The sequence below is a fragment of the Alnus glutinosa genome, chromosome 11 (genome assembly GCF_958979055.1).
Source record: "Alnus glutinosa chromosome 11, dhAlnGlut1.1, whole genome shotgun sequence".
Lineage (NCBI taxonomy): Eukaryota > Viridiplantae > Streptophyta > Magnoliopsida > Fagales > Betulaceae > Alnus > Alnus glutinosa.
In genome coordinates, this window is record NC_084896.1 from 27,342,605 (window position 1) to 27,362,894 (window position 20,290).

A 20,290-nucleotide genomic window follows, 5' to 3' on the forward strand; every position below is an offset into this window, starting at 1 on the left:
CGAAGAAGAGGAAGAATAAACAAATCCCATCGTTAATCGCAAACCCACCTAACATTCATTGAAAATCCCCAATCTTTTCAGCAAAAAACCAACTAGTTTACACTCACACCCATCCAAGAAAGAAACCAACTGCAGGCCGTGAGTCCGTGACGTGAGGGCCGGTGTGGCGAGTGGGGACCGCAGGGTGCTGCAGGGCCGCCGTGCGGTGCTTTGCTGCAGTGATAGGGTGTTAGGGAAAACTTAGGGTTAGAAGTAGAACTGAAGGACCGAAGGAAAGGAGGGTAAGAAAAGAATAAAGAAAGTGAAGTTCCTCGACCAAAATGTGTCTTGTTTCGTGTTTTTTTTTTTTTAAAAAAAAAGATTTGTAGGGCAGGACGGGGCGGGGACCCGCTAAATTTCAAGGGCTCCCCCCGCAATCCGCCCCACACCGTGCAGGGGGCCCAAATAAGGCCCCGTGGCCCGCACCATAGGTGCTGGTTTTAGTCTTTACGGAGCGGGGCGGGGCGGGGCGGGGCGGGGCGGGGATGGCGGGAATTGCGGGGATTTGCTCACTCCTATTCTTTCTTCACACCCTCTTCTTCAGTTCTTCTTGCCTTCTTCTTCAGTTCTTCTTTTCACTTCTTCAGTTCTTCGTCTTCAGTTAGGTAGTTACGAATCTGCTTTTCCATTCTCTCTCAAGACCCAATTTTCCTGCTGAGGAGCAAAGAAGACCCCGATGCTAAAGATTTTCCCACAGGTACTTTCTCATTGACCCATGAAAGAATTATCCCGGGACATTCTGAGTATAATTTTAGTTCAAAACATAGTTTACATTACCACAATTTTGTCTTCTGTGTTTGTGTGGAGCTTTCAAAACGGTTTCAGATTCTCGTTTACAGGAAGGACAGCTTAGTTCGGGAATTTTTCCATGTGATTTTGTGAAAATAATTCATGGATTAATGGCTTTTATATATATATATATATATATATATATATATATATATATATATATATAGTGAAAGACATAGAAACTAATGTATTAAGCTGTTGTGTTTTTGTGAATTCAGCTAAAGTTTCTGGTTTGATACTTGTGCAAAATTTCAGTCTTTTTCATTTAGTTTAGTATTTGAGCAACCCGGTCCGGATAATTGGTTTCTACCCGGGTAACCGAGTAAAAATTGGATATCCGGGGTCTCCGGTTCTTGGGCCGATTGTTAAAAATCAATAACTGGAGACCTCAGAGCCAGTTCCCGGTTATTACCCAATAACCAGGAATCGACTTCGGGTTTACATCCTTATGCAATGAGGCTATTAGGAGCAAAACTGCATTGAAAAGAAGATGCATTTCATTATTTGCAATCTTGTCACCAACAATTGACAAATAGAGTTGTAAACAAACTGAAACCGAGTCGAGCATTAAGGTGTTTAAACTTGATTTGTATGGCTCAACATGCTGTAATAATTGGCAATTTTTTTAGGGTAATTATATTTTCTCCCATTAACTATCGGTCATTGTGAACATACCACCATGAACTGACATCTCGACCAAAAGAGAGAATGAAATTACCATTTTCATATCGTTACTCCATTTTCCGTCGGTCAAATTTGTGAAAAAACTCAAATACTCTAATTTAAAGTCAAAATTTACATAAAAACACCCTCAAAATTCAACAAAAAAATAATTAAAAAAAATTACTATTTGAGGGCATTTATGTCTTTAAACAAAATTTAACGTCTAAAAATGAAATATTCTGTCCGATTTAATGAGATTTCCTAATGGAATGTGGGTAATGGTATGAAAATGGTAATTTCATGCTCTCTTTTGGTTGAGGTGTCAGTTCGTGGTGGCATGTTGACAATGACCAGTAGTTGATAGGGGAAAAATGTAATTACTTCTAATTTTTTTTCTCTAATGAACATATAAATGTCAAACAATTTTAATTATATTTTATGTTGAAAGTGGACCACAGTGTGAATACTCAAATAGAGTAATGCTATACACCAAACACACATTTATCTTACTGTGCTGACGTAGTAGGGTTTAGTAGTTATTAGATTTTTCTTTTTCAATTAGAAATTGATTTAATGACTACTAAACCGTGTCACGTAAGCAAAATAAATATATAACATTTCTGTGTGTGTGTATATATATATATATAGAGCCCTTCTACACATCTTCCACTCTTCCCCCCTTCATCACCCTTTTATAATAAAAAAATTGATTTTTATTAAAAAGTTGTCTCTGATGTGACATCAGAGACAACTTTTTAATAAAAATCAATTTTTTTAAGAAAAAGAGGGTGATGAAGGGGGGATGAGTGGAAGATGTTTAGTATTTCCCATATATATAACAGGCTGAAGGTTGATATCACTAGTTGAAGATGAGAATAATTGGAGGGGGGATGACATGGGACTGCATCTACTTAGAACAGTTGAGGAAGGCATTAGCAACGTCGCGTGGTTAGGTGTATGGCTCATATCACAGCATGCCGACCGTGTCATTAGAGGTTTATCTTTGTTCTATTGAAGAGTGACATTATTCTATGCTCTATTATTTGCAAATTCCATTGCTACACCTTGATATGATTCATTTTACATGAGCATAGTTTTTTTTTTTTTTTTTTTGCTTGGCCTTAGTTAGATGACGTTTCAAATAATCCCCCTCTCCCCCTTCTTTTAAGTAATCCCTTTTGATACCTGAACAAACTGTAGCGAATTGTTTAAAGTTTGTACTTTTTAGGGCATGTTTGATATGCGGAATGACTATTTCATTAGGAAAAATAATTTTTATTACTGATAAAGAAATGTGGAATATAATAGCTATTTATATTCCTTAGTTTAGTGACAACACACATGTTTTAATGAGGACTGTATCAAAACGACTAATATATATATGATCATAATTTTTATTAAAAAAAAAAAAAAAAAAATCTTTGGTGGTCGACCACCTCAAAGGGTGATTGGTTACTAAGGCAGAAGGCGAACAAACGTTAATGTTGTGTTTGGTAATAGAATTCTAAAAAATGAATATGATTCTAATTTTTTTTTTCTTTTTTTTTTTAAAAAAATCAAATCATATTTTATTCAACTTTTTTAAAAAGTCAAATCTCAAAATTTGTGCACCAAATAAAAATTGAATTTTGATTTAAAAAATCTAACATTCAAACTCACCATAAATGCTACAACGAAAGTTCTTTGAAGTCTCTTTCGTATTTTTTTTTTTTATAAAAAATTTTTTTGTTAGTATTTTTTTTTTATTTGAAGGCATTTTCGTGATTTCATAAAAAAAAAAAAAATGCATGTTATGTGGTTTTTCTGTCAAATTTAATGATCTGCCCTAACTGAAGGGCTTTTTTTTTGTTTTTTTTGTTGGCCAAAAAATAATAGTTTAAAGCGATTAAGTGTGACCAGTAGTAATTTGTAAGCCTTTCAAAAAAAAAAAAAAGAAAAAAAAGTAGTAATTTGTAAGGGCAATATGTAAATATCGGGTAGTTGAAGAACTAATTGTAATAACCTATTTAATTATTTTGACTAATATTTTAACAATTTGTTGGCCTTTTTGAGATATCTTCAAACACGTTACCATGGTCAATATATCACTTACTTATTCTACATCACAATCACATAGCCAACAACTATAACATGTTTGACAATACCATGAAACTTATAAGTTATATAACCTATGGTCAACAAATACAATTCTAATTAAGTTATGTTAAATTACAATTTATTCAAAAAGTTTAAATTGATTATTTGTTTTTTTTTTTTTTAATTTAATGATAAAAAATATGATGAATTTAATTATTTAATTAATATTTTAGTACTCACGCTCATTAAGCGAGGCCCAATACATGTAATATCAAGGAAAAAATACACATAACCCCCTCAAATTACCATTCAATTGTCAATGTATCCCCCAAACTACCAATTGTGTTAATGTCCCTCCTTAAACTACCAAAAAAATGTCAATGTCCTCCCTAAGACCAACAAAAAGACAAAAATGTCCTCATAAATTCAAAAAATTAAAACTAAACCTAAAAAATAAAAAACTTTTAAAAAAATTATTTTTAAAATATTAAATAAAAAACGAAAAAAAATATTAAAAAAAGAAACAAAAACTGAAAAAAAAATTCCTTAAAAAAAAAAAAGCAAACCAAAAATAACTGAAATTTATTTTATTTTATTTTATTTTAAAAAAAACAAATGAAAAAAAGAAAAAGGCAAACCAGTTTTTATTAAATTAAATAACGAAAAAGAACAATTTTTTTAAAAGAAAAATAAAAAAAAAATAACTGAAATTTATTTATTTATTTCTTTATTTAAAAAAAATAAAAATAAATAAATAAAAAACAGTTTTTATTAAAATAAAAAAAAATAAAAAAGAACAATTTTTTTTAAAAAAAAAACTGAAAATTATTTTTTTAAAAATAAATAAATAACAGTTTTATATTTTTTATTATTTTTTGGAATAAATTTTTGTTATTTTATATTTTTTTTAATAATTTTTTTTTTTAGTTTTATTTTTTTTTAATAATTTTATGAAGGGCATTTTTGTCATTAGGGGGACATTGACATTTTTTGGTAGTTTAGGGGGAAAAATTGACACAATTGGTAGTTTGGAGGGTAAATTGACAATGATGTAGTAGTTTGAGGGGGTTATGTGTACTTTTCCCTAATATCAAATTAAAATGAGAGATAAATTATAAAGATAATGCTTGAACTTAAGATTTTTGTTTTAACACCATGTTAAATTTATAATTATCTCAAAAGTTTAACTTCATAAAAAAAAGTCGAATTTAATCATTTAATTAATATTCTAATAAAATCATATGTATATTGAATCGGTCTAAACTTAAAAGTTATGTTTTTGATGTCATATTTCTTTTTTTATTTTTTATGACATGTTTTCTTAAAGGTGCATTCTGTGGTGGGTAAGTGCATCTCGTGAAGGTAGAAACTAGAAAACTTAGCATAAGACAATCAGAAAAACCAAGACACACCAAAATATATATATATATATATATATATAATAGGGGAATCCCCATGCCCCTTAAACACACCGTTTTAATAAATTCGTTGGATTGTTTGTGGCCTTGTGGGCCACTGCCTAGCTTCTTTCTTTCATTTGTTTATGTTTTTTTTTTTTTTTTTTTTGTTAGTTGCGTTAGTGGGCTTACAGAAAGAAAAAACATCTGTGGGTGGGCCAATGGTTTGCGCTGACTTAAAAACAAAAGGCACAAAATAATGGTGTGTCTAAAGTCTAAAGTATATACTAAATAAAAAAATAAAAATAAAAAAGGAGAAAAAGAAAGAAAAAAAAAGAAAAAGAGCAAATAGTATATTAAGACTTAAATCTAGAAGGAAAAGCTGAGGAAGAGATAAGGTCATTGACATTGAAAAACAAATTTGCAAATTGAAAATTGCGATTTAGACTTTTTCAAAATTCTAAAGTTTTTATTTTAATTTGCCAATTCCTTTTTATTCAAGCCTTTAACAATTTAAATCAATTTTTAAATTTTTTTTTTCCATTTCTTAAAAAATTTCAAGTATGTAATCAAAATTTAATTTTGATTAATCTTTTAAATTTAGATTGCTCAATTAAATTAATTGTTATGAATATATATAGATTTTCCTACATATTTTAATTGTATGAAATATATAATGGTAGTTACATGAAATTAAGAAGAATAACAATAATTTCATTATACTCCATTCAAATTCTAAATGAGCTCGTGCCGAGGTAGATTTAACAAATATAAAAACATTCATTTGCTTAATAATTTTTTTTTATTACCATCTCAGTGCTAGAGACTAAATTCAAATGACATATTTATAAAAATAAATAAATAAAAAACCTTGCCAACCAATTATGAAAACTCATCAAAGATAATTGAATAAAGTAACAGGCTAGGTTAGACGTGATAGAATAAATTGTATGTTACATTTATACGTTTTAAAAAATAATTGAATTTTTTGAGTTACATATTTTTAATATTTTTAATTGATTTTTATTTAACATTATTTTTTTTTCTTTCATAAAAAAATATATAAAAATAAAAAATAAAAATCTTGACCCCCCTCAACCAGAATTCTGGTTCCGCCACTGCATGAAAATATTTATAATAATATGAATTTCCCAAAGGATGATACATGGACGTCGACCCATCAAACGCTGCCTCCCTCTGATTGCGGAAAAATATTGGAGAATTATCAACGCTATATTGGGCAGAATTATCAACGATAATTTGGAATAACGAATAGCTATTTGGAATGGTGTGCAACTAATAAAAAAGAAATTAATAGAAATTGCAGAATAAGAGTCATATATGATGAAGCAAGGGATAATGTGGCACCTGGAGATTGCGAGAACATAAGGTTGCTTTGAATATAATGAAACATAAAATTGTTAAACAGGATGAAAATGACATTCCAAGAACAGAACGACTCCCAAAGTGGGTTATGTTTGATTTTTTAACATTAGGTAAAAGGAAGTAAGGTTAAATCAAAGAAAAGAAGCACAGTACAAAATTATTTATTTTCATGAAAAAAGCTCCAAAGTTCAGTACGAGGAGGAAATTCCTCCAATACAATCTTTTATTGCTGATATGAAAAGAGGATTTTACCTAGACAAATGAGAGGCCCTCTTCTTCTTGTGGAAACATCTCCACCAATATGTAATACGTTTGTTGGAAGTGAGAATGCCTCCAAGTGTGAATATCAATAAGATAATATGGTTGTAAATCTTTCCTTGATGTTGTTATGGTTGAGTGTAGAAGTGCTTTTCCAATATTTAAATGGTATTAGCAAAACACACATTAAAAGAAAAAAATGAAGGTGAGAGAATGACATGCTCTGCAAATTTCAGGGCTCATAATTCGTGTTAGTGTAATGGGTTGACTCGCAAGTCAATTCGTTTAGGGTTAACGCTGACACTACCCATTTAATTAAATGGGTCAAACTCGTCAATGCTCATAGTTTCTTCATTTGAGTTATTGGTACCCAGAGGAGAAGTATACAATGAGGGGCGTGGGGGCCGGCACATGAACATCAACCACTCCCTCGAGCATTTGTGTAACCTTTTTGATCATGGGCCTCGAAGGATCCTCTTGAATGCACCAAATTGCCACAATCACTAGCCTCTCTAGCCTCTTCATGTCATTCCTTGCCTCCTCATCTTTTTCCAACAACTTTTCTAATCCTTTTTCTTTGTAGCATCCACAAGCCCAATCTATCGACTATCATTGCCTCCTCTTCGTCTCCCATTGCAAATGATACTAAGCTGGACTTGCAGCAAATAATCTCAAGCAACAGTGGAAACAGTGGAAAGGAGAGGAAGAAGCACAAGAAGCAAGAGAGAACAAAAATGAGGACAAGTTAGAGAAGCCATTGCAATAGTATGGGTTATGTGTGAGAAAGAACCCACGACAGCATTTATAGAAGGATAAGGGACATAGAGATTAATACGAGTGCTAGTATAGTGGTCAGTTGGCGGAGCATTGCGAGGGACGATTAGGTTGTGGGATTGCAGGGCATTGCCCTACGGTATAGTACAAGGTATTTTTGAATTTTCATATCTGCATATACAATAGAGTTTTATAATAAAGATGTTAAGCTGTAACCCTAAATTATTTGTTGAAAATAGCTGCACTCCTGTAAACATAGGCATATTATCTGTTAGAAGAATAGGAGTCTAATAGCCTATTATAGTTATTTCTAGACTATTAGAGTTTATTTTGAATGTTATCCACGTCGAGTATATCTCCGTGAGTATTAAGCTTGTGTTTTATTATTTGAGTAGGAATCTATCACTATGGTTTAGTTATCGTGTTAGTTGATAGCCGATTAGTAGGACTCATTTGATAATTAGTTTGAGTGGATGTTTATCCCCACTTAGTTGAGTCCCAATAGGAATTGTACCGGGCTATGGTTCAATCCTACAATGCTATGTTATCTATTTAAAGAGAAGAAGTCATGAATAAAAGGCATCAAAAGAAAATTAATCCAAACCTTGTGTTTGAAAAGGTCTAGGTTCCCTCAGAATCTAAAAGGTCTAGATTCCCTTCAACGAATTTAAAGGGTTTAGGTTCCTTCAAAACCTAACAAATTATCCCGTTACATGTTTGCGAAAACATTCTTGTTACATTATCTAACCATGTAAATTTGTGACTTGATTTTTTCTTGCTCTCTCTTTTTTCAATTCTATAACACATGTTTTAAACTTACTTTTCCAGGCAGTTCTTCAAATGTTGTGATAGAAATTTCTAAGATCCTGCATTATCTTCATGTTCTGACTTTTCCAGATATTTGAGCAAACGAAATCAAATTGTTAGAAAAAGTTCAACTAAAAAGGGAAAAATCAAAGTTGGTTACTACTGCATCCAATCTTCCAATATATATATATCAATTGTTTTGAACTTTCTACTTTGGGAGAGGAATATTAATGGAATCGCGAATAGGATCAAACCTTATCCAATAGTATTTACATAAGATTTCTCTTTCTGTTTATTAAGCTGGTCACAAGGGTGCATAGTTGATACATGATTTGTGTTTCGTCTTTTATTTGTTTCGATAAATATATCAATCAATTCCGATTCTTCTTTTTCTCTATATAGATCCTATAAAGTAACACTTCATGAAGCCTCACAAAATTGAGAAATAATCAAAACACTCACAATGTACAACAATGGTACAACAACAAGACACATTGGGGTGGGACCCAGTGAGTCCCACCCCAATGTGTCTTGTTGTTGTACCATTGTTGTACTCCAAGAGTGCAAGGATCATTTCCCCACAAAATTTGACTGAGATATCTATTCTTTTTTCACACGTGGAAGAAGATAAATTACATTTAGAAAACAACCAACACAAAGTTACTTTACTCCTAATTGCATCCAAGGTTTTAATGCGATTTCAATTTAATATTTGGGTTTCTAATTTTGATAGCTACGTACTTGAAGTTTTTCTACTGTTTCAAATAGATTCTTACGTCAACATGCTATATCCAATTGATTAACGGTATACCATGCCAGACTAACTAGATGATGTCATGCGACTATTATTTAACACGTCATGTGTCAACTATACATATGGTGTGGCATATTTAATTGAAATTATAAACATGCCCTTAATAAAAAAAATGTAAAACAAAATTTAGAGAGAGAGAGAGAGGTAATGACGTCCAGTTAACACATGGCGTTTTAAACCAAAGTCATATGGCACCAATTGATTTGTTTGACGTGACACTAATAATTAATTTATTGGATGATATAGATGATGGAGAGAGCTATCTGAAACCGAAACGAAATCTAATAACTTAATTGTCAAAATTGAAAATCCAATGATTAAATTAAAATCACATAAAAACCTAATTGTAGTGCTTTTTTTTTTTTTTTGACCAACAAAATTGTAGAACTTTTCATTTTAGCTTATTTCTGAATCATGGCAATAACACCACGGTTGTGAAGACCAAGAAAAATTAATAGGAATTTAGCATTTAATAAATTGTATTTATTAAATGGTGAGACTAATGATTGTATTTTAGGTGATATTTATATTACCAAAATAAAATAAGCCTAAGATAAAATAATAAGAATATAATTATAGTTATCATAGTGGGTCCTAATTGAATGAGTAATTAATTACATTAACAAAGGTGTGGTTTAAAAAAAATGTGGGGGTCAAATGTTAATTAATAAATGATATGGTTTTAATAAAATGGGGTCCTTCTTTAATTTATATAAGTAGGGGGGGCTTTAAATAAAAGGAAATCCCTCCCAACCATTCACAAGGCGCCACGTGTCCCTTATCATTTGCTTTTCTTTCTTTTCCTCTCTCTTCCTCCCTCACGCACAGATCCTTCTCCTTCTTCCTTCTCTTTTCCTTCTTCCTTCTCTTTTCTTCTTCTTCTCCAGCAACGCACGCCTCTGTTCCACGCAACACGCCTGGCTCCCCTTCCCTTTTTCCTCTTCTCTTTGGCTCATCTAGTGAACAACCAAGTGGGACCCAACTAGTGGGTCGACGGCGGCAGAACCAGACGACATCGGCGGGGCTGAGGGCGCGATCTCCGGTGAGGCCAAGAACCAGAGATGACCCGGGTGAGAGAGAACCCAAAATCCGTGCAACCCGTGTCCCAGTGATTCGTGACCCACAACCCGTGAAACCCGACTTGCTAGAACCAATTTTCCGGCGAAGACCCGTGAGACCCGTAACCCAGAACCCCTCAGACCCGTGACCTGCTGAACCTGAGAGGAAATCCGGTTCCCCAAGTGCGATGTCCGGCGGTCCAGTGTGTGTTTTCCTGCGATTCACCCCTGTGACCGATCTCCCTGTTTTTGATGGATTTTTGTGAAAATCCCCAAAGGTAAATCCCAATGATTTTATGATTTGGGGGTTTTCATTTAGTTGTAATTTGTTGTGTGTGTGTGTGGTCGGTTGTGTAGGCGGTGGGGTGATTTTAGTTGAGGCTTGTTTCGGCCGAATGGGTCTTTCTTTTGAGGTTGATATAGCTACCAGTTAATGTTTGTTGGAGTGGGTGTTTGAAGCTCGAATTTATTTTCATGTTTTGGTTGCTGGAATTGATTGGGGATTTTGCAATGTTGATGATCGTTGGATGTTAACCGATTAGGGCTTGAATGGTTGAGTTTATGTGTTAACCGTGAGGGTATTGTACTAGGAACTAGAATTATTTCGGATGTGCTATTCCAAATGGATTGGTTTATTTGGTAGGCCGTGGTTTATTGAAATGGTGAATTCTTGATGAATGAGGTTTGAATGTAGGTTGTTAGAAAAGAATTGAAGAGTTGAAGTTAAAGCGTTCAGGTTATTGGAGTGTCTAATAGAATAAATTGAGAATGTAATAGTTAAGTAAAAGAATAGGTGGATTAAGTAAATAAATAAATGGATATGAAAGAAATACGAGAATCAATAAATAAGTAAATCAAATGAGTATAGATAACAATTTGAATATCTTAATGGACATAATTAACATCAAAGTTGAATTTGTAAAAGTTATGGATTAATAACAAAATGATTCTAGGTATAATACCTACCTTAGAAATTTATGTAGGTGCCTCTAGCTATCTTTAGTAAACGGATATGTTATATAATGGATTATAACCTAATCTAATATGAGTTGTAAGGTTAATGTGTTAAGTAAGATTAGGGTCCCATAACCTAAGTTACTTGGATGGCTAAGAACTAATAAAAAAAAATAGAAGTGTGAAATGTGTTAGTAATTGTATTTAAAGGATAAGAAACGAATTAAGACATAAACATAGAGTCTAAGGTTAATATCATAGGGGGCAACTATTATGATGTTAATTACGTAAATAACACTAAGTTTGTAAATATGAGCTAATAAGCCTATAGAAACACATAAATACACTATAGATCCATTATGTGACTATTTAGTAGCTAACTCACCTATCCCTTTATCCAAAGCACTTAAGTGTATCATTGGATTATGTTTAAGTGTTATATATGTATATGTATATACATATGCATGAACACATGTTAAATATATATTGTTAACTTAGTAGATAAGCAACAAACCATTAATGGATTCACAATGATAATGTATTGTAATAATAATATGTAGGCAAATAAATTAGTAAATGCATCTCCTAATTAATAAGCAAAATGTAATAATAACCTATAACCAACGATTAACTTAATAATAGTTTAGGATACCTAGCTAGCTTTAGAAGCGAATGATGTGACGTGTGAGCACGCGGGTAGTTAGGATGTCATAGAGTATGTGATTCAATAGCATAGTCTAATGCTACCAATGTTTGCAGGATCATGTTCGGATTGGAGACTTTAATTGGTTCTCCAATGTAGAGTCCAAGTGACTAGAGTCCAAGGAGTGTTCGAGTTGGAGTCTAATGCAGCCAAGGTGGGTATTCCACTCACTGAGAAGATATATATTTTTATATGTATTGGATTGATAAAAATATATATATTGTTTATGAAACCGAACCAACCATATGATAAAATGTATATGCTTTGAGATGATTTGTTTAGTTTCGATTATGTTTAAACTATATCAATGATGTTAAAGAGATAGTGTATGAGTGAAAAGTATTGAATAGATTTAAAGTGTTAAGTTCTGAGGTTGAGATTTAAATTATGCAAATTGTTTGAGAACATGTCATGTTGAAACTGCGTAGATTTGATAAAGAAATTAAGTTTTGAATGATTTCAAAGTGTTGGATTAAATGCTGGATTTGTTTTGTTTTGAGAGGACGTGATTTAAAAAACTGCATGATTTGAGCATGATACAGTAGTGAAATATATACTGGTCAAGCACGGAACATTGAGCATGTAGTATAGAGCATACATCAACAGTAGTACAGCAGTAAAGGAACAGGATACACAGTAAAACAGCAGTTATCAGCATCGTGGGGGACCGAAGCCCCAGTAGACCCAGTCATGCATATCATGTGTAGCATTGTTTAATGAGTGATGTTTTTATATTATGAGTAGATTTTACTAGACGTGTTGGTATGCATAAGTGTCTTAAATGAAAAGCGCTTATGTATATTTCTATCGGATAGTCATGTGTTAATAACATACATTGAACTTGAAAGTACATGGATACATGATTGCCCAGGCGCGAGTAATGGCATGTCTATGAGTAAGAAGGTTGACTGTTCTTGTTCTTCAGGAAAGATGTGTTAGCATGATTGAGTTTAACTCTAGTGCTCTCATGATCTACTGACGTTCAAGGCATGAAGCTGAAATACGATTAGGGATGGTGTTGCGAGTGTACCGTTGACGGATGTTGTCCTAGTATGGAAGAGTAAGATGCCATGTTCTTTGCTTAAGACTTATGGGTATACGTGATATCTGTGATGGAGTGATCGTGTGCACATATGTCCAAGCGACTGGTGAAAAGTATTATTATAGAGGAGTCTATATGTAGAATCTTCCAAGCGGTAGATTGGAACTTCTACATATGTTCACAGCTATATAGTATGTTTTAAATGATTTCTGAATAGTCGGTGTTTGCTGCATTAGCTGTTGGTAAATTGTGGCTAATATAGTGCTCGCACGACTAAAATAATATAAAGGTTGGTTCTTTGTGAAAACTCAGTTAGTCTTATACCACTGAGGTCTTAGTATGAGGTATACTAAGGCGGTGAACTCATTCTTTCACCTATGCGGATGTGGATACCACCACAACCGTGTAGATGATGTTTCTTTGGCTGCAGGTACTTCGGTATAGTCGATGGGTCGGTAGCAGTGTGCTTGGGATATTATGACTGAAGCTCACCGCGACGGTTGTAATTGTCGGACCACGGGTTGTCCACTATTTTATAGGTTTGGTATGGCTTGTGACGTTTGTGTCACTTATTCTTTGTTAAGCCATTATTGTTATAGTGTTAATAAGACTCAAACAGATAGATGTTAAATGGCTCTTTGTTGTAATTAATTTGTGATAGATGTATAAGTTGTAATTTCCGCTATTCAGATTTATGTTTTCCGCTGTATAGATAGATATATGTTATACTCTGATTATCAGGTACATGTTATGGGGCATGTGCCATATGTTGGCTGAGCGACACATAGTCGTGCCACTGCGATGACTCGTTTTATGTTTGTATAAAAAAAAAAAAAACGGGTCGTCACAACGGTTCACTGACTTTTCCATGCATGTATGTCTTGTTTTTCTGATTGTCTTATGCTAAGTTTTCTACCTTCACATCCCCCCACAGAATGCACCCTTGACAAGTCTCGAACTTTTTTTTTTCTCTAATTAAACGGGAAAAAAGGATTACAAGGAGATTTTTTTTACTCTTGATCCGAATGCAAGAGAGAACGAGAGATCCAGTAAGAATTTGAACCGTTTTAACATACGAAGTTATTTCTAGACTTGAGAATATCAAACTTTGACCGAGTTTGGAAAATAAATTCCCTCCCTCCCCCCCCCCCCCCCCCCCCCCCCCCCCGCGTGAGAATTTGAACCGTTTTAACATACGAAGTTATTTCTAGACTTGAGAATGTCAAACTTTGACCGAGTTTGGAAAAGAAATTCCCTCCCTCCCCCCCCGTGAGAATTTGAACCGTTTTAACATACGAAGTTATTTCTAGACTTGAGAATGTCAAACTTTGACCGAGTTTGGAAAAGAAATTCCCTCCCTCCCCCCCCCCGTGAGAATTTGAACCGTTTTAACATACGAAGTTATTTCTAGACTTGAGAATGTCAAACTTTGACCGAGTTTGGAAAAGAAATTCCCTCCCTCCCACCCCAGTGAGAATTTGAACCATTTTAACATACGAAGTTATTTCTAGACTTGAGAATGTCAAACTTTAACCGAGTTTGGAAAAGAAATTCCCTCCCTCCCACCCCAGTGAGAATTTGAACCGTTTTAACATACGAAGTTATTTCTAGACTTGAGAATGTCAAACTTTGACCGAGTTTGGAAAAGAAATTCCCTCCCTCCCACCCCAGTGAGAATTTGAACCGTTTTAACATACGAAGTTATTTCTAGACTTGAGAATGTTAAACTTTGACCGAGTTTGGAAAAGAAATTCCCTCCCCCCCCCCCCCCCCCCCCCCCCTCATTTTTCTTTTAAATAACTATTGAACCAATCCAACAATGATTTACGTCGGAAAGTGTGAGAGTAAAAATGTGTGTAGCGTTACTCTTGTAAAACATTGTATTGTTGTTAGCTATGTGATCTAAAAAAGTCAGTGATAGATTGATCATCGTAACGTGTTGCAGAACAAGCTAAATACGCCACCAAATTGTTAAAAATAAAAAATAATAATAAAAAAAAAACAAAAAGGGGTGCTTAGCTAATGCCACCACTAGGGGTGGCTCAACGACCCCCAACACTTAGGGGAGTGGTCTGTAATTTGGGGTGGTTCTTAAGAGAAGGCAGAGCCACCTCCAAACACTCTTAGGGGCAGCTCAACTACGAAAGAAAAGATAAACAAATAGGAAAATAATGACAATAGCAAAAATAAAATAAAATAGAGACAAACAATTTTACGTGATTCAGTCCAGGAGTTGAGCTACTAAGGCCCAAGGTTTTTCCAAAAAAAAAAATCTAAAAAAAATTAAAATTTTACCCCTAAATTTTTTATTTTTTTAGTTGTCCCCCTAATTTTTTATTTTTTTTATTTTTTTATTTTTTTTCCGATTTTGCCACTCCAAATCCAAAATGCTAAATTTTATTTATGCTAGATTCACGTATCAAGAGGATTTATTTTCCACAATCAATGAGAATTTGAGATTCTCACATCTAGAAACAACTTTTCATATAGAAACTGTCCAAATTTGTCAAGGGTGCATTCTGTGGTGGGAAATGCATATCGTAGAAAACTTAGCACAAGACAATCAGAAAAACTATTAAAAAAAAAGAAAAAAAAGAAAAAAAAAAAAAGAAAAAAAAAAGAAGAAGTCAAAAAAGCTCGCGCTAGAAAATTGCACATTAATGGGTCGTCAAGTTATTTGGAGAAAAATCAAATTTAGCCTTTAGGTTTATACGCGCTTTCAATTTAATCTTTAAGTTTTTAATTTTGACAATTAGATTCTCAAGTTTTCTTTCGATTTTAAATAGATCTTTTTATAAACTTATCGTTAAATTAATTAATAAGGTGTCATGTCAGAATAATTAATTGGAGCGACATGACTCTCTTTTGACACATCATGTGTCAACTTGTGGTCGCTATTCTCTAGGAGGGGTAGCCTCTCCTTACGAATGGTGGCTTCCTCCCTCTCTCTCTCTCTCTCAATTTTGGTTTTAAGGGTATACTTGCAATTTAAATTAAATATGAGGTGTAATACAAGCACATAACATGTTAAATGATAGTCACATGACATTAATTGATTGGTTTGTCAGGATTGTTAATTAATTGGACAGTAGGATAATGGAAGGTCCTATTTGAAACCACATAAAAACTAAAATAACCTAACTGTCAAAGTTCGAAGCCCAAAGTTTAAATTGAAATTGCATAAGAACCTAGGAACTAAATTTAATCCCTTTGATTTTTTCCTTATTAGTGAAGACTTTTTCAAGCAAAGCAAATTTGGTTTATTCAACTATTTGGAAAGCTCAACACGTGAAGATAATGCAAGTTCTTAGAAATTTCAATCACAAGATTTGGGAATTAAGATCCCCTCAAATTCTTTGCCCGGATTTGATAAAATCCGGGCAGGTAGTTGTGAGTGAGCATTTATGAGACCCACCTGACCAAATAAAAGTTGGGCTGCCCAACTGCTTATCCGGTCAGGTGAATCTCATAAATGCTTACTCACAAAAACCTGCCCGAATTGTATCAAATTCGGACAAAGAATTTGAGGGGATCGGCCGGATTGCCTGGAAAACGCAAGTTTTGAAAACCTGCCAAACAATTCCTTATATAAATGACGTTCTGGGTTCTTTCTTGCTCATAAATCCATCCAGCCATACTCATACAATATGGCTTCTCCAACTTGTCCTCATTTTTGTTCTCTCTTGCTTCTACATGTTCTTCTTCCTCTCCTTCCCCCTGTTTTCACCTACAGCGAAGTCGACTGTCAGCCGCTTAAATCACTTGTACTTAAACAGAATAAACCTCCAGAACCATGGCTGTCCCCTTCACGTGAATTTGCCTTGGGATTCCATCCTGTTGATGGAAGTCCAAACTTCTTGCTTGCTGTCTGGTTTTATAAAATAAAAGATGATCAAACAATAGTTTGGTCTGCAAATGGCAATAAACCAGCACCCCCATCGTCTGAATTTAAGCTGACTAATGATGGTGAGTTTGTACTCGTCGATCCCGACGGTGGTCAGTTATGGAAGGCTCAAACAAATGGAAGCAAATCCACTTGTGCAGCTATGCTGGATAATGGGAACTTTGTGATTCTAGATGAGAATTATAGTCCTATATGGGAGAGCTTCAAAGAGCCTACTGACACAATTTTGCCGGGCCAAATACTGGGCATGCCTAGCATCCTCCAGTCTCGCAAATCCGAGACAGATTATGCTGATGGGTGCTACCAGCTCAGTTTGCAGGAGGACGGCAATCTAGTACTTTATCTTATATCTCTGACAACTATAAAAGTTGTTTCCACTTATTGGGCGACCGGGAGGACAATGAACTGGAAATCACAGTTGGTCTTTGATGAGGCCGGCCGAATTTACATCAAAGATGGGAACACATCAACCACCTACAACCTTACCAGCGACGACCAAGGTTCAAACCAACTGTATTACTTCCTTGCTAGAGTCGATCATGATGGAGTCTTCACATTATACAAACACCCCAAAAATGAGAACAAGGCAAGTAATGGAAGCTGCCGTTTATCTTGGACTCTGGTGCAAGAGATTCCTGATGATAGTTGTATGTTAACCGCCAATAATGCTAATAGCATCGGGTGGTGCGGGTATAACAGCATTTGTGAGAAAATCGGTAGACGCCCGGCAGGTTGCCGCTGTCCTGACAGATACTCTTTTTTGAACCCATCTGAACCCTGGAAAGGGTGCAAACCAGATTTTCCACTGCCCAGCTGCCAGACTGATGGATGGGAAGCAGATAAAGAGCAAGTAGATTTTATAGAATTTCCCTACGTCGACTGGCCGCTCTCTGATTACGATCTTAAGGATGGACATGGGGTTGACAAGGCGGCGTGTCAAAAATTATGCCTTGATGATTGCTTCTGTTCAGCGGCCATTTATGAAGAAAAAGGTGGGCTTTGTTGGAGCAAGAAGTTTCCAATGTCCAACGGAAGAAGCGGCCTAAATATCACTAACATAGTTCTCCTCAAGGTACCTAAAGGTAATGTAACTAATGTTACAAATAAGAAAGAAAAGTCGACTCTGGTACTTGTCTTGGCAGTGCTCCTTGGCAGCTCCACGTTTCTCAATATCCTTCTCCTGATAGCTATTTCTGCAGCTCTTTTCTACTTGTACCATAAAAAGCTGAATTCGGCAAGCATTGCAAGCACATCTGCCACAAACATGAGAAGCTATACATACGAAGAGCTTGAAAAAGCAACTGGTGGATTCAAGCAAACATTGGGTAGAGGAGCTTTCGGAACAGTTTATAAAGGGGTCGTTGCATCGGATCCTAGGAGATTTGTCGCGGTCAAGAAGTTAGAAAAGGTAGTAGGCGAAGGGGAGAAGGAGTTCAAAACAGAGGTGAGTGTGATATGCCAGACTCACCACAAGAATTTAGTCCGCTTGCTTGGCTATTGTGATGAGGGGGAGCACCGGCTTCTGGTGTACGAGTACATGAGTAATGGCTCTCTTGCTAGCTTTCTTTTTGGGATATCCAGGCCTCATTGGAACCAAAGAGTGCAAATTGCTTTTGGAATTGCAAGAGGTTTGATGTACTTGCATGAAGAGTGTAGAACCCAGATCATCCATTGTGACATAAAGCCTCAAAACATACTCTTGGACGAGTACTTCACGCCTAGGATTTCTGATTTTGGATTAGCAAAGCTTCTGTTGGCTGAGCAAAGCAAAGCACATACACAAAGAAGAGGGACTGTTGGGTACTTTGCACCAGAATGGTTTAGTAAGGCATCCATTTCGGTTAAAGTTGATGTTTACAGCTTTGGTGTGATGTTGCTTGAGATCATTTGCTGCAAGTCTAGCGTCTCGTTTGCAATGGGAGACGAAGAGGAGGCTTCGATAGATTGGGCTTATGAATGCTACATAGAAAAAAGACTAGAAAAGTTGGTGGAAAACGATGAGGAGGCAAGGAATGACATGAAGAGCCTAGAGAGGCTAGTGATTGTGGCAATTTGGTGCATTCAAGAGGATCCTTCGCTAAGACCCACGATGAAAAAGGTTACACAAATGCTTGAGGGAGTGGTTGATGTTTATGTGCCCCCACGCCCTTCATTGTATACTTCTCCTCCGCCCATAATTTCTTAATTAGAGATTTCTGTGCCGATAGGTAATACATGGCAATTTGCATTATATATATAAATTTCTTATAAATTGAGTTGTAAGAATTCCTCCAACCCTGTCTCTAAAAGTGTTATTCAATTAGATAAATCTCAAAAAATAAATAATGCTAAAGCTGATGATCATCCAGCTAAAGATCACGTCGTAGTTTTCAATTTGTTTTTTCTCAACTAAATTGGAGGAATATCCCCGAGTCATCTATTGTTTGAGTGCTCAAGATTTACTTGTACATTAAAATAACATAATCTTATATGATTAATTATCTTATGAGTAACAAACTAATTAGAATAGCTGAACTTGCAATACTACTAAAAAATTACATCCATTCAAAACTAATTTAAGTCTTTTCCATTCTCAGATGAAGCATTTGTTAAAGAGCAAAAACAAAAAAAAAAAAAACAAAAAACAAAAGAGAGAGAGAGAGAGAGAGAGAAAATATGTTTTTTTTCTTTCTTCTTTTTCTTTTTCAACAACACGAGATCCACTGATCAGAAACATCACTGGACAGAGGACTCATTCTTCCATGCGTTGGCTCTCCTGTGGTTGGGATGCCTTGACCATGATCTTTGGAAGAGTAAGAGATGGATCCTCGCTGAGGACAGCTGGGGCTTTGACTAAGTTGATGCTCTGCGCTAGCTCCTTTACTGCCTCTCTCATCAGCTGCCCCTTCTTTCCTTTCTTTCTGCAAAAATTTAAAAGTTACAAGTGAGATGATGCTCATCACCCTATTATGCTTTTGAACACATAAACCGGAAGGGGAAAAAAATAACCTCCTCTCAATGTGTTTGGCTTCCCTCCTTGATCTGACTTTGTCAATCGTCTTAATGGCCTTCAGCGTGTTTTCTGTGACATTCCTGTCGCATCGCTCCGGCCTATTACGCTTCCTCTCAAACTCAAAGGTAGAATCCTGCAAAATGTGGGGAAAAATAAAAATTTAAAAACCAGATATCCACTTGATCTTTTCTCATCAAACCAATGGGCGTCGGGAAATATCACAAAAAAAAATTAGATGAAAGATAAACTAAACCAAGCATGCTTACCTGCGTCATGTCCTTTCCATGCAACCTCCTATAGGCCTTAGTCCATTTCACCTTGCGGGGATTCCTCTTCATCTTGAAGTTCTTGTGGCATTTTGATCTACAAAAGCGAAATATCTGCTGAAGGATCACTAGTCAGGGGCTAGAGGCAAAAAATAATAGTTTGAACCAATGGAGGATATGCTACCAAATGATTGGCTAATGCATTTTAGAAGGAATGCAGCTTATATTTGACAAAATAAATATATAATTTCAAGTTTTCATTTACTCAAACTGTAAATTTTCATGAAGCGCAACATATAAAACTTTTTATTTTTTATTTTTTAATAAGTAAATCAAGTCATATTGAAAGTGTAAGGCACCTCTAAGTA

At 34.9% G+C, this 20,290-nt stretch overlaps 2 protein-coding genes and 1 long non-coding RNA gene across 4 annotated transcripts in view; 2 read left to right on the plus strand and 1 right to left on the minus strand.

Moving 5' to 3' along the window:
• The window catches only part of LOC133880920 (uncharacterized), a 70,509-nt gene extending 57,054 nt beyond the window's left edge, over positions 1 to 13,455 (plus strand). Inside the window, exons 1-3 of one of the 2 annotated variants that reach the window (XR_009902463.1) lie at positions 10,165 to 10,339; positions 11,775 to 11,872; positions 13,170 to 13,455. This is a non-coding gene — a long non-coding RNA (uncharacterized LOC133880920). Of the gene's footprint in view, positions 1 to 10,164; positions 10,340 to 11,774; positions 11,873 to 13,169 lie in introns of those variants that run through there. The other variant, XR_009902464.1, reaches the window with a different exon arrangement.
• Positions 13,456 to 16,399: 2,944 nt separating this feature from the next.
• Positions 16,400 to 18,917, plus strand: LOC133881336 (G-type lectin S-receptor-like serine/threonine-protein kinase LECRK3). The gene has a single exon (XM_062320259.1). It carries the CDS (start codon positions 16,408 to 16,410, stop codon positions 18,847 to 18,849), a length of 2,442 nt encoding a protein of 813 aa, XP_062176243.1. The 5' UTR covers positions 16,400 to 16,407; the 3' UTR covers positions 18,850 to 18,917.
• A 357-nt stretch (positions 18,918 to 19,274) lies between these two features.
• Positions 19,275 to 20,060, minus strand: LOC133882482 (probable ribosome biogenesis protein RLP24). The gene is made up of 3 exons (XM_062321669.1): positions 19,923 to 20,060; positions 19,653 to 19,789; positions 19,275 to 19,564 (listed from the first exon to the last, which is right to left on the minus strand). The coding sequence occupies exons 1-3, from the start codon at positions 19,992 to 19,994 to the stop codon at positions 19,396 to 19,398; spliced, it is 378 nt and encodes a 125-aa protein (XP_062177653.1). The 5' UTR covers positions 19,995 to 20,060; the 3' UTR covers positions 19,275 to 19,395.
• Positions 20,061 to 20,290: the final 230 nt, after the last annotated feature.